Here is a 15,211-nt window from a genome sequence, read left to right on the forward strand (position 1 = left end):
ATGTTTGATGTTCACACAGGCTTATTTGAAAAACTGTAATTGGAATTACAGATGGGGCTGATAAGGAGTTTGTTTCGTGAGATAATTATGTCCACCGTTTGGTGTTTGAATTTCTGTTTTGGTTTTTTTTTGTTTCATGGTTTTTTTGTTTTGTTTTTTGTTTTGTTTTTTTTTGGGGGGGGGGGGAGGGTCACACCTATCAATGGGTAAAGGGAGGGGGAGGATGTAGAATGTTCTCTGTGGTAACACGGCATTGTTCATTTCACATGTGCGTGCATTTGTATGGGTTCACTGACTGAGGCATGGCTGTGGGTGGTGAGTGTCAATCCACTGTAGTTTATGTATTTCTCACCATCATTTGCAAACAGTCCAACAAGATAATAACAAGTGTGTCCCTTCAGATAATATCCAGTTTGTGTTTAAAAAGGTCAAGTTACACATCACCATGTGCACATCCCAAACCTTTATCAGCTGATCAATGCACTCAAGTTACAATAGTTGTTCCAGTTGATTGTGAGGGATTTTGTGTTTTTGCTTAGAGTATTCGCCCATTTTCCTTACCGTGAGGTATTCAAATGAAACTGTGTAGAAAACACTCTAACAATAGAAACGCTCTCCTAATCCACTTTTAAAGTCAATTAATATGTGTGAATAATATGATGAATTTGTGAACATAGTGTTTTCTTGGCGTGGCTCTGTAGGTGTCAGTGATATACAGCGGCATTAAAATGAACATTTTGAAAGTGACTATGGTGCATGCATGCAGAAAGCTTTTCTGGTCTGAGGTAAAAAAAAAAATGCCTTTCAGCTCTTATCGCCTAGCTAGCAGAACAGGAGAAATCACCTCCCACTGCTGAGCTGTATCAGTGTGCAGTTAATTGCCTTTTTAGAGAAAAAACAAAGGGGTATGTGCCTGTGTTTACTTTTTTTAGTTCTTTCCATTTTCTTTTTCGATTAACCTCTCTTGCACTACAATATGGTGCAGGGTCGGTGCCTGGAATTGTCCCCATAACCCTGCAATCCATCATTCAGCTCATTTGCTTAAAATGAAAGCAACAAACGGAATTGACAGAAAGTGATACAAACCACATTACACAGAGACGGCAGCACAACTAGATGAAGAGGGAGATAGAGGAAATGACAGATAAGTGGGAGTGATATGGAGAAAGAGACAAGGATAGGTGGGCTGTGCTTGGCGTGACGGCTGGATGTTCTCTGAGAGCTATAGAAGACAAGGTCATTCAAGGTTGCCTGTCGTGCTTGATGGGTTACAGTGAGTGGTGCTGATGGGATGAAGAGCTGGAAGGGTTTGGCTGGGGAGGGGGTCCTACGTGTCCCCATGTCTCATTTATATAGTTGTATATGCCGACACTGACACACTGACAAAGCTCTGTGGTGATACATGCCTCCTCTGTCCTGATATGTCCAGTGTTAATGGCTTTGTGTTGTAACCTGCTATGTTAGTTTCCTCTAAAGCCAAGGTCTCTCATGGCTATTGCATTTGTCACAGTTTATAACCTTGCCTACCTCACCGTAAACCATTAATCCAGCCTCTAGAGTGCATGTTAGATGCTACATGGCTGTGTTTTAGTTTGTAATTTCAGTCAACCTGACCCTCTTTTTTTTATTTATTCATATATGTATATATATTTTACACCAAAGAAAAGACTTCTTATCTTTGCTTTAATCTTCATATGCTGCTGTTTGGTACAGTATGATAGGGTAGTTAATATATAATACACTCACGGTAAAATGAAAGTACACCCTTTTTCAATTCACCTCTTTCAGGTTCTTAAATATCAGGGTATAATGATAATCTGGTACTTAACAGGTCTTTAAATGGCACATCTTTACTGCTTCCATAGAAATTCGTAGGGTAAGTACTATCCCATTGCCAGTCTTCCCAGGAGTGAACAGATACCCAGGAAATTCATCCAAAGAGCTGGCCGTGCAATGTTCCGAGAAAATGCAAAAAACAAAACAAAACCCAGGAACAATATCTCAGATTCTAAAGGCATCAGTTGGCTTGTAAATGCTAGTTAAAGTTCACGAAGAGTACATTGATATTTCTTTAGTCTTGTTCTGACTTGGACAGGTTGCATGGGAAAGATATTCTAAGTTCAAAGAATAATATGGCAGTATGGCTTAGGTTTACAAAGGACGTTTTTCCAGAAAGAAGTCTTGTGACTTGTGGAAAAACATCCTTTGGACACATGAGACCAAAGTGAGGATGTTTGGCTTTAATGCACAGCAACACATTTAGTGAAAGCTAAACACAGCATGTCAACACTAACACCTCATATTAAATGTCAAGCATGGTGGAGGAGGGGTGATGGTTTGGGCTTGTTTTGCAGCCACAGGCCTAAATTCTACCGTCACTGAGTCAACCGCAAACTTTTTTTATATATTGAAGTATGAGGCAAATGTGAAGCATCTGTACGATAGCTAAAGCTTGGCCAAAACAGGACAATGATCCCAAGAACGGACTGTCCATAAACCTCAGTGAACAGAAGTAATGGTGTAAAGAAGAGTGGACCAAAGTGCTTTCACCACAATCTGAGAGTCTTCTCATTTGATATTGTTTAGCTCATTTAAAATCTGCTATGATATACACCTGCTTATTATGTTGTGGTATTTTTTGGCGTTTTTGTTTTTTTACTGTATATTCATATGCTTGGCAGGCGTGAGAAAAAGACTTGTCAAAATATGTTGGTGGCTTGCACTGGGTCACACTCCAGACGCCTCTTAGCCTTTTTCCATCCATATGGTGCCTCAGAAGGGCATCAGTTAATGCACGTGTGTGCATGTGTGTGTGCGTGTTTGTGCGCACATTTGAACATCCGTGCGTGTCGCTCTTCCTCTACATGTGCTACAGTGCAAGTGAAGAGAATCTGTTTTCTGTTCCATTGTCGTCTTCTGCGGTTCCAGCTGCACTGTACTATTTGAGTGCTGCAGAAGTAAAATGAGAACATTGATTTCAGCTAACGCTCAGCCACTAGTCTCTGATCCTGCAAGCCTGGCATTTTGTATAAGATAAGATAAATGTGATGGAAACTGTAACGCAATTACCATGACAAATCACATCCAGGGGATTTCTAGCTCAGCAGTATACATGCCATCCACACAGATACAATGTCCGCAATAATGCAGATCATCTTGACATTGCCGGTGTTGGACACAGAGCTACAAAGGCAGAGAAGTTATTCTATGAGCTGTGTTTTTGCCTATTTTGTTTGACTTCTGAAATTTGATTCAGTGTTTTAAATGTTTTTTGAATGTTTTTAAAGCTTAGTACTATGCACATAGTATGTCATACTTCTTTACTGTACACCAAAGAGTGCATGCATCACTAGGTGTATTTAGCTATTCACAGTTAGACCACATAACCCCCTTTTGTTCCACTACATTGCTTGGCAGGTTAACCACTGTTGTGGTGTTTATTTAGGTCAGTTTCATGCTGACTGGAACGCTCACTAAGCCTCTCTGGTGTAGTTCCCAATTATAGTTAGGAATAAATCGACTGAACTGTTATAGCAAACAGATCTACTACATAATATTGTGTCAGCTTGATGAGATGTCGCTGGTACAATAGAAATCTCACTACAATCCCAGATTGGCACATTCTCATTCACCTAGAATCTCTTGCTACTTCCTGTTTCCTGTATGTGACTACTCTATGCTGTGTAGTTTCACCCACATCCTATATGTCCCTGTCACATTTTCTCACGAAAAAGGGTGCTTCAAAACGATACAGTGGTTTCCAGACCTTTATGACTGGAAATAGCTTAGTAAAATAGAGTAAAATATTGCGGAAGGAAGTAAATCAATAATTAAAAATCTATTTTCATTTCTTCCTCCTTCTTAAAAAAGTTTAAGTTTAACCTCTTCTCCCACTGCTTCTCTTCAATATAGATTAACATGCCATCGATCGGCCTCTTTATATTTGGTTGGGAAATTCCCTCCTTACTAAGCACACCCATGCTGTTTGCAGTGCAACCTAGTGCAACCACATTTCTTAAACATGAATATTGTTTGAAATAATTCTCAGAAAGAAGAAGTGAAAGGATAAGGGGTCTGAGAATGAATATATGCATTCTCAGACATTTCAAACATTTTTAAAAGTCGTTTTGCATTAACGTAATATGATTCATGTCTGTGCTTGGGTTTCTCAAATACATGCCTCGAGTCTGTGTTTAATAATAAAGTGTATTAATTCTTTTTTTCGCCTGTTTTTTCTTCTTTCCATAGTGAATGAGTATGTGTTTATGGTCCAGGCCAGAGGGATCCAGATCAGAGAGAACGTGAAGAACATTGGAGCTCAGGTTCTGGAGCAAGTAGTGAGGGGGGCTTACAGCATAAATGGCACAGGTAAAAACATGCCCATGCACACTAGTTTATTAGAAATGTTTAGCACAAATACTGTATTTCATATCCTTACAAGAGAATGAGTGCAGTGTCAAACAACGTTTAAATAAGGAAGTAAAAGAAAAAGCGCTATGGTGTTTTCACAGTTAAGTCTGTTTGCTTTCCAGTAAGTGACTCATGCTTGCCTTTACTAGAAAAGATATTTTGAATGACAATGAAAAGCTGTCGGTAAAATACAGGGTGTATCAAAAAGAATCAATCAATTTCAACGTCCTTTAGTTCTGCAGCTGTTTGCTGGTAATGACTGAAACACGTGCTGTTGGAAAAAGGGGAATTGTAAGTTTCACGTGATTGCCTGTTGGTGGCATTAGTGGCTCCAGACATGTTCGCCAAAGTATGGGACAAGTTTGACTATAATACAGACATGTATTCATATTGTATAAATTACTGTTAGCTTCTGTGTACATTACTTTAGAAAATGTCCACCTCCTGAAATCATTTTCTTTTTTTATACACGCTTTTTTTCACTTTCAGATTATTCTTATGACTTCAACTTCAGCGAAAGCGATGCTCTTCCCACTACATACCTCCCCGAGGGTTTCACCTACCTCCCCTCACAAGTTTGCCCTGAGAGGCTGCCCTCCATGAGTAAGTGAACTGTTAAAGTTGTGATTTTAAATTTAATTTGAATTCTTTCCTTAGAACCAAACTCCTTATTCTGTAATAACAAGTAGGTAACAAATGAAAAAAAAGGCTCCCAGTGGAAATGTTCCTTATGCCTCTGTATTTATTTGTTGTAGTATTGAGCTGTGAAACTGTTCCAAGAATATGTTTTATATTAGTTTTGATTGATGACGCATCAAATACAGTATTGTGTTATAGCACAAGCAGGCAATTTATGTCCCAGATTTCTCAAATGTTGCAGGCTTTGACATTTTCTTAGTCACATTCCTATGATCTTTTTCCTCTCGCTACTGTTCTTCTTTACTCGCACACCGTGTCTCTTATTTTCTCCCCCACGCTCTTGACCTTTCTTGCTTCATGACTGTTGCTTGACTCCCTCTCACTCTCTCTTTCCCCCACGCACAGAGGGCAGGTTGGAAGTGAATATGAGTGAGATATCTCTTGAAGAAGTGGAAAGATCTTTGCTGGAGGGAAAGCCCAACATTGCCCCTGGAGGCTACTGGAAGCCCACAGACTGTTTACCTCGCTGGAAGGTAAGTGCCCTCTGAAAAAAACAATCTTGTGCGTAATGTGGCCGGTGGAGCAAAAAATAGAGTGGCTTCATAGAGTGGTTTGTATATTGTTAAAGTATGGCTCAGTAAAAGCACATCAAACAGAACTTTTTGAGGAATGTTGCTTAACCCTCCTGTGACATTGCAAAGAGACATTCAAGCCCTGCACGTTATAACATGCATGTGCTCTGCACACTTGGGTTTCTATTGACTTGTCACCTTTTTATAGATAGGCGAATGGTTGTGCATGACTTTTTCCATTTTGTATATAAAACATGCCTCTCACACAGTGCAGCAGCATTAGGTTTGTAGCGCTGGACCTGCTAAAACCCGCCTTTGCCCCACAATAACACCGATATATGTGCATGCTTAGTTGCTATGTTTTTTTTAACACGTTGCTAAAAGTAATGTTGGCAATAGTAATGCAAGAGTTTCTACTCTGAGTGTTCAGTGTTTCAGTGCAGAGTTTGCATAGCAATGTCAAATGAACAGCAAAACCTTAAAACTGCAATGAAGACAAAAATATTGTTTCCACAAAAGTTCATTTTTTTCTGCGTTTCTGGGGCATTAGACAGCAGCAGAAACTCTCCATGAGAACACGAGAAAGGTGTGTTTATTTATACACAGAGCATAGCATAGCAGGAGTTACTTCATAAATTACTTATGATAAATTATCAGACACTGAGACAGGATCGATCTCACAGCAAACAAGTATTATGTATAATAAATAAGCAATAGCAGTTTAATAATGGTCTGATCTGTTGACATCTATGCGTGTGTTTAGCACACATAATATCGGTCAAGTACTGTGACTGTTCCGGCATGTCTGATTGAAGCTGCGAAGAACATGTGAAGCTTAGCCATAAATACTATCACCGTAACAGTAGTAAAGCCAGCAATATAACATATTCTGTACCTCAACGGGGCTTCAATGTCACCATGGGAAGGAAATGATGAGAGGAATTATCAGAATTTTTCCTATGTGTACCTTTCCTTTTATGCCCTTTCTTTTATTCTGTTGCTCCCTGTGCAAATAAGATTGATGGAGCTCTTCTATTTGACATTCAAATTCCAGAAAAAGTACACATAAACACAAAGTACAGGAAGTAACCTAAATTCCAGCCTGTGTTTGTGCTTTGCAGTATTGTTTCAGTCTTTAATCTTTAGCCTAACAGTACTTTTTTTTTCTGCCCAGTAGAGTGATCTTGCCTTCCATCTGTCTGTATCTCTCTCACATTCCTTTGCCCCAAAGGACCGTGTATGGTCTGACAGCATTTTTTCCCCTGTTTATCTCATTAGCCAGCAGTCTTTCTCTCTCTCCCCCCCCTCTCTCTCTCTCTGTCTCTTTCTCTCTCTCCCCCTCTCTCTCTCTCTCTCCTTTTTTTTTTTACACCTGTCTCTTTCTTAGCGTCTCCTAGCCAGTTATATTCTGTGAATATTTCACTTTTTTATTGATCTTCAAAAGAAAGTGCAAAACAAGAACAACCATTATTACAAATCTATGGAGAAAAATAAACGCTACACAGTCATTCAGCTGCTCAGTGGGGTTTTTTTTGGGGGGGGTTTGGGAGGGGGGGGGGTGGGGGGGGGGGGGTTGGACTGATCCATGTCACTTCTCATTGTGGAAATGACACTCTGCAAATCCGCCAATCTTGTGATGAATCAGGTGCTAATTGGAATATTTTAGTGGTTTCACACAGCACACACTAAGATACTGATCAAGATGTCCACATCGGACATTGGGGAAAGTAGTATAATGAAACATGTTTCAGTATTAGTGTTGATTTGGACATGTAAAGGTGCTATCTGCTCTAACTCTAACTCTACTCTAAATGTATCCCTATATCTTTGCAATTTATTCAAGTCCCATGTTATTCTCCTTTGTGTACCTAGGTGGCAATCCTAGTTCCCTTCAGGAACCGACATGAACACTTGCCCATTCTCCTAAGACACCTGGTGCCAGTGCTGCAGAAACAGAGACTCCACTTTGCCTTTTATATAATAGAACAAGTAGGTTCACTTATTTTCACAATCAATCAATCAATTGAATTCAGAGGTAAACAACTAAATGAATTTCATCTCAAGCCACTGTTTTATGGAAGTTATAACCCATTATCTTCCCCCTTTTTTTATGAAAAGGCAGCTATACCAAAGTATCATCTTTTTTTCTTTAGGCGGGTACAGAGCCATTTAACCGAGCCATGTTGTTCAATGTGGGCTACAAGGAGGCTATGAAGGACCTGAACTGGGACTGTCTGATCTTCCATGATGTAGACCATCTAATGGAGAATGACAGAAACTACTACGGCTGTACGGACATGCCCCGGCACTTTGCGGTCAAACTGGACAAGTATTCCTACATGTGAGTCCTGATTATTGTCTTTGGGGAATTACAGAGTACATGTGTTCGGACGCAAAAAATGAATCTCAATATGCATAACTGTCCCTCAAAGGCTGCCGTATAATGAGTTCTTCGGCGGTGTCAGTGGCCTGATGGTTAAGCAGTTCAAAAAGATTAACGGATTTCCCAATGCGTTCTGGGGCTGGGGAGGAGAGGACGATGACCTGTGGAACAGGTGAGGGCAACTTGTACAGACAAACACACACTGGCCTTTCTGATAGAGCTGCAGCATGTGGTTAACAGTAGTGTTGACATTAGGCATCCTCAAGTGATGAGGTAGGCCATTTGGCACATAGAAGGCTTTTGTATTATATTGTTTTTTCCCACTTCGGCCCAGAGCGTTTCCCCCACCTACACAACTCACAGGCAGCTGTACACACAGTACACACAGATTTACTCTGTGTGTACTGTAAATACTGATTCTCTTGTATATTTGTTTCCATGAAATCCTTCCTTTTTGCCTTTACTATGAAATCTTTCTGATGTATTTGGAGCATGTTATTGACTATTTGAAATATTATAGCTCAGCTATCAGAGGCATTATTGTGATAATTATTATAGCAGGATCATAAACACAATGCCTTTTCCTCCCAACTGTGTACAATATGGATTAAAATTTTAAAAATGTTTCTGTAGGGTGCAGTTTGCCAATTACACAGTAAGCAGACCACACGGAGACCTGGGACGCTACATGTCCATTCCACATCACCATCGTGGAGAAGTGCAGTTCCTGGGCAGGTTGGTGTCCTAGGTTTTCACAGCTCACTTACAAACAGTACATAATACACACTCCCAACCAAAGGAGGAAGCTGATAATTGCAATGAGGCTTAGACTCATGTGATGTAAGCCAGTCACATGAAAAGCCAAAGCAGTACCTTTGATAGAATTTCCACTCTTTTAAAGACTTTGCATGTGATATGCTCCTATGCTTCAGGGCTAAATTCCTGAGTAACTTAAAAATGGCCCAAAGAGTAAATGTTTCTTTCATATAGTTTTACATAGTACCACAGTACTAAGTGGAATTTCTTTTTCACTTATTTAACTTTAAAATAAGCCTTAAATTTAAGCTACTCATATCATTTAGGGATCTACTAGAATACGTTTGCACATTTTATGTCAAATTATTTTATCCCCCCTGTTTGAAATATTATGTTTTAGCACCTTTCTCTTCTAAGCCCAGCCTGGTGGTCACTTTGCCTGACTAAACTGAGGCAGCAGGGGTGTAGCCCTCTGCCTCAGTTTAGTCAGCTTTCACTTTTACTCTGACACTTCTAACTTGAACTGTCTGTGATCATTTTGTGTGAAAATGTCACTGAAACAGCACAATGCTCCTTTAATTTACATGAATGAGGATATTTGTCACATAGTGCAGCTGTTTGTTAAGGAATTTCTGCAGTCCAGAGCTGTACTTTGGCAGCTCGCCTGAATGTGAAGGGTGGTTTCCATTAATGAAGTCGAGTGACTTTTATTCATATCACACCCTGATATGAATTGATCCAAAGCACTTTCCAGCTTTTTAGTCATCTAGTATGCAAAAGTTTTCTTCTGTTGAAAAATGTATGAAATCGATGGTACAACATAGCAGGAGACTAAAAGAGTCCAAGGGTGTATATATAGTCTGTGTTAGGCCTGAAGCAGACTCCCCCCATGCCAACTCTGAGATATTTTAGAGTTGTTTAAAAAAACCGCTGTGGTTAGAATCAGTGGCTGATTGAGAGGCAGTGGGCTCTTGCTTAGTTTTGTTGAGGCAACTGCTCATTCTTTGTCAAACTTGTAGCTTCGCACATTTAGTGATGTACATAAGTAGTAGATTATAATCCTGGGCCACAAATAAGGTATTTTTGGCTGTTTAGACAAGAATCACTCCATTTGTCACAAACACTGGACTTTTTACATTTTGCCATCCTTTTCACATGTAATGAGAGAAAAGTGCTTCTTACAGTGTTCTGTTTTCTCCTCTCATTTTGCACCTGCAGGTATAGTCTTCTCCGTCACTCAAAGGAGAGACAGAAGGTGGATGGTCTTAACAACCTAAACTACTCCCCCCTAGTGTCCAGAAGGCCTCTCTACACCAACATCACAGTCAGCTTGAGCAGAAAGCTTGCACCAATAGCTGACTACTGACGTAGGCAGAGCTGGACTGCAAAATCAAAGTCCTTTGGGACATCAGCCATATCTCACCAGTTGCAACACTGCTTAGGACTTTTTAGTTGAAAGATTTATTGCTTTGTTTATTTTGGTTGTATGCAAAAAAAAAAAAAAAAGGAGAATCAAAAGCATATGTTTGATAAATCATATAAGAAAATAGGGATAAATGCTGCACTTGTTTGTGCCACAGTCCATCACTCCTCTCATCTGGGCTTATCTAGACTTCAGTCTCCACATGCCTTTTGCACCATTTTGGCCTTCAGCATTCATTCCTCAATTCATTTTCTTCTTCTGTCCATCACTAGCTCCACGTGGCACCTCTGTGCTCGATGATTTCGATAGGTTATGGTACACATACGTTTAAGTGCACGCACGTATAAACACACACGCACACCACACATGCACGCAGAGTTTGGCTTAAATGTGCTGACATTGTCCTAAGGCTATGACGTTTTTTTTTTTTTTTAATTACTTTATCTCTTGCACTTCTTCTTTCATAAATGCAGTACGCCTGTGAAAACATTTGCATGCACACATAACACGACACATCAACTTTAAGCGAGTGGACTCTTGCAGCTGGTTCTGCATACAGTATGCCAAATCTACAAGAAAAGAGAGCAAGAGAAGACGACATAGGGAGTTAGAGGCTGTGGTTATATGTTGTATGTGAAATAGTTTTTCTTTCTGAGTTTAGAGAATATTGTTTCCTTAACCATCTCTTGTGTTTTGTCTTTCAAGCACACGATTTAAAGACTGATGTTTGCATAATTGCATGGAATGTCCTGCCTGCCTGCAAGTGGCTGTATGTTGGAGTGCAATGTTCATCCTGTTAGCAATAAGCTGTAATATCAGACAGCAGAACTTTAGCCCTGACTTCCTCACTATACAGATGCAATAGCGCGGGTGCTAGCATGCCCTCATTGGACTAGAGAGAAGAAGTGACTGCGTATGCAAACTTCACACTCAACCCAACTTTGCCTAAGCAAACATGCCACCCTGTTCAGAAGTTGCGTGTGCCTGTTTGCGTGTCTGTGTGTAAGTGAGGGAGAGCTATGCAAATGGCCTGTATGTATCTCGTTGTCGGTTCAAAGTTATCGGGGTGACCTCCCAGGTCCCTTTGCTTCTGAAGCTTTGACCGGCAGGTTGCAGACCTCACTTGGCATGCGGGTGTGAATTCGGGCCAGGGAGAGATAAACGCTTGCCGTTTTTTATTTTTAGGTTTCGCGTCTTCAATGTTTACTCACCTTCATTGTGACAAAAGAGAATTGGAATTAGAAAATACTTGATTGCTGTAACTGTCACTGGTGTTTACAGAAGCATTTGCTTTGTTATTTTGCAGATTGTGTAGTCTTTGTAATACTGTTAGCCAGCCCTGCTTCACTTTGGGCCCTGTGAAAATACAACTACCATTCGATGGCTGCCTTTACTTTTTAAATGACACCTCTTTCTTTATCAACATTTCGATTGGGGGAGAAAAAAAACACAGCTTGTCTCAATCCTTATCTGAAGTGTCAGGTTATAACCACTGATTAGCTTTGTTAGCTTGTGGCCAGGCTTTGGCTTGTGAGATTTCTTGTGAAATTCATTTTTCTTTTGGTGGAGGGAGTTGCTCTAAACAGAGGTTTATGTTCAGTGGCATGCAGCCTTTCACTGTGCATTAGACACAGACTCTGGCAGTACATAGAAGTGTAATGCTCCTCTCTGATTTGTGTATTTGACAGTGTTGATTTCAGTAAAATCCCAATACTGTAAATGAAGTTCCTTTTTAATATATCGTACAGACTTTACTGTCCTCACTGTCTGTCCTCTAGTCATGCAGCTACTTCATTTCACACAAATCGCCTTGTACGCATTACTTAACATGTACCTTTTTTGAGGAAAATATTGGTGGTTGACTTAATGTTGTTCCCACAATGAAATATGGAGCAAAGAGGCTGGACCTCATTTTATTTATTTTTTTGGATTATTTTCCTTAATTGTTCAGTTTTTATTTTATTTTGCAGTTAATGTGACAGTTTAATAGGTGACACAAACTGATATAGATGCACTGAAATGTAGTCATGCGTAATTGTGCGGGACGGTGAGGTTCAGGTCTGTGTAAATGAGGTATATTCCATTTCATTCAGATTCAGATTCCCTCTTAAGATAAAGCATAGATAGATAGATAACTGCTTCTAATGAAATGGAATGGGACCTGTAGCCTGGTATTAAATTGTAATCTCCTGAGCAGACATATTGGAGGAGGCCATTTTGTGTGACAACCACAGGAAGAGCAAGACACAGAATCAGACAATGCTACTGGTCACTGTCTTTCACTGATCACCTCCATTATACTAATTGATGATCAATGGTGCTGACCTTCCAGAGGTCCCTTCCAGGGACTCTCTCTGCGTGCTTACTGGAACCAATCCCAACATCAGAGGCTGGTATTGACAGGCAAAACATCCTTCAAACTTTATATTTTAATTCCAATTACAGGAGCAGATGTTGAGCATGTTTACATCCATACATTTGTAAGCCTGTTGCCTTTCCACCTTAAAGTTGATCCAAATTGCCGCAAGCAGAAGCACGTTTACTTCCTAGCCTATCACCCAGGAGGTGTCCAGTGGAAATCACAGACAGTAGCAGCATTTTAGTTGAGTTTTCTTTTCCACGTGCGTTTGAGTGAAATGGCTAAACCTTTCCGAGGTCTACCTATCCTCCTAGGTTTCAAAGTTTTTGTTTTGTTTTGGGTTTTTTCCTTTTGGTTTTGCAGCACTGATGACAAAATTATTTATAGTGACCTTGTTGTGAACAACTGGTAGGTTATTATTCTAGGTCTTGATACCTACATAATGCACTGTATATTATATCTTTTTTATGTTTCATTGCTTTAAATTAAAAGCTAGGTGGACTTATAGCAAAAGCCAAATGGTTTTAAATTGAGTGTTCAGGTAAAGAGATGGACCACACGGGACCTCTTAATACAAAGAGGCCCTCTGATTGAGGCCTGGTTAGGGTCAGTATTAGGCTCTATACTCCACAATGAAGAATGAGCAGCTTCATAAGCCAACACCATCTTTGAGGAGACTAGTACACAGCTTTGGCTATTTTGTGACCTTGCAACAAGGACAAGTGAGTCAGTACTTCTGATTTTATCTAAAACAGGAAGTAGATTGATTTCACTCGGTGATAAGAGCATGTTGGCTAGTCTTGTTCCAGTTCTATCTACATAAATAAAATAAACCTGGTGTCAGTCCAGACCCAGACCAAGACTGCTGCTCACTAAAGAGTCTTCATCGTTCCATTATCTCACCTCATCCATTCTGTGCCAGTTTAAATGAAGGGACCATTCTTTGGGCATCTGACAAAACTGGCAGCCTTAAAGCTTCTTAATTTATTGCAGTGTTTTTTGGATTTGTTCTTGTTTTTGTTGTTTCGTTTTTTTTCCATTCAAGTTTTTATTTTATTTTTTTATAAGCAAAAATATTTAAATTGAAAAAAAGTGCATATCAAGATAATTATCATTGTAAATATTGTTGTGTGTAGTGTTTTAGAAATTCTATAAGGTCTTAATTCACTACAGATGCTAAAGAACAAGGCTTCGGGAGGGTTTGGCTTGTGAGTTTATCCGGTGCCATTTAAGTGCTAGTAAAGCTTACAGAGTGACATCAATGTTTTTACATCACTGCTTCCCAGCACAGACTTTTTGTTTCTGATGGAAAGAATAACCTCATTTCATAAATTTTCAATTCCTCTCACGATCTCAGAGGTGTTCTGCATCCCGCAGACCTCCCTGTATTTTAACGCGCTGTCGCAATGCAAGGCACACGTCGTGGCAGACAGAGACGTAAAATCCTTTGATGAATTTAACTGTCCTTGTGTCTGCACGTGACGTTTCTTTTTAATAGTGACAGCAGCTGAGATAAGGCGCAGGTCACAGGAGAGCGCTGCGGGATAGCAGTGTTTCAGCCAAAGAAACAACACCTTATGCTTACAATGCAATGAAACACAGGCACCCAAACCAGCGACCACAATCCACTCCAAAATCCACACAAATTATTTTTTTGTATGAAAGCTAACTATTAAAAAAAAAAAAGAAAAAGAAACAATACAGCTAAATTTAAAATTTATCTCCTCTGATTGTAAGGAGAGACGATCTCCTTGAACTGAAGCCATTTGAAGCCACTTGTCAAAACTTGATGTCAGCCTTATGTGGATCCGTTTGTGTATCGGCATATTATCTTTTGATTATTGAAATTTGTATGATGGAGATTTTTCTTTTATACCATCATTGTTATTGTCAGAGTACACCAATAAAAGTAAAACTTGTAAAGATAGCTTTCTGCCTGCCTGTGTGTTTGTTTCTCTGTCTGTGTTGAGATCAATCTCCATTCTGTGAGCTGACTGGAACGGCTGCCTCTTCCCAGTGTGGTCAGTGACTCTTAAATATTATAAATCACAACAAGGATACACTTCGCACACGACGACTACTTCACAGTGTAAACACGTACACGCAGACACGCTTGCTCTTAAGAGACCTTCAGTTTATATTTCATCACTTGAACAAGATGCAGAACACAAACTGGCCAAGTCGGTCAAGAGCAGCCAATACTGGAGCTCAGCTGGAAGTTGCATGCAGTAGCTTGAAATGACCTCTGCTAGGCTCCTTAATTAATTTTACTAAAAACATAAATGCATGCATGAGTGCAGAAGGGCTCTACGTTGACAGCAGGGGATATAAACGGCATCCTGTTCCTTCTAAAACTCCTTCCTTAACAGAGGGTTTTTTTGTCTGTATTTTTGGCCTGTGGATCTTGTGATTCACAGTTAACAACAAAGTTCCAGTATGCTGGGGCCAGATTCCTCTTTTTCTTTAAGTGCAGTCCTGTTTTTCCCCACTGATGTCACTCTGAATGCTCTGCTGTCAGTTAATACCGTACAGACCGGATCCTCAGACAAAAATGATCCTTATTCAGACCCTCTGACCTATCACCCAGTGGGGGAAAAAACAAAAACAAAATGAGTAAAACCCCAGTGAGGTCATTTAAGACTCATTTAATCAAAGCCGCTCCAGCCCTA

General features: G+C 39.9%; 1 protein-coding gene across 1 annotated transcript in view; it reads left to right on the forward strand.

Annotated features, from left to right (window-relative positions):
• Nucleotides 1-14,469, forward strand: part of b4galt5 (UDP-Gal:betaGlcNAc beta 1,4- galactosyltransferase, polypeptide 5) — a 30,910-nt gene extending 16,441 nt beyond the window's left edge. The window contains exons 2-9 of the mRNA XM_040007617.1: nucleotides 4,249-4,368; nucleotides 4,900-5,013; nucleotides 5,455-5,582; nucleotides 7,494-7,610; nucleotides 7,775-7,962; nucleotides 8,054-8,176; nucleotides 8,638-8,739; nucleotides 9,979-14,469. Of these exons, the coding sequence (XP_039863551.1) occupies nucleotides 4,249-4,368; nucleotides 4,900-5,013; nucleotides 5,455-5,582; nucleotides 7,494-7,610; nucleotides 7,775-7,962; nucleotides 8,054-8,176; nucleotides 8,638-8,739; nucleotides 9,979-10,126 (1,040 nt within the window). The 3' untranslated portion in view covers nucleotides 10,127-14,469. The remainder of the gene's footprint in view (nucleotides 1-4,248; nucleotides 4,369-4,899; nucleotides 5,014-5,454; nucleotides 5,583-7,493; nucleotides 7,611-7,774; nucleotides 7,963-8,053; nucleotides 8,177-8,637; nucleotides 8,740-9,978) is intronic.
• Nucleotides 14,470-15,211: the final 742 nt, after the last annotated feature.

This window comes from Simochromis diagramma, unplaced genomic scaffold (assembly GCF_900408965.1).
Source record: "Simochromis diagramma unplaced genomic scaffold, fSimDia1.1 OVJJ01000545.1, whole genome shotgun sequence".
NCBI classification, from domain to species: Eukaryota; Metazoa; Chordata; class Actinopteri; order Cichliformes; family Cichlidae; genus Simochromis; species Simochromis diagramma.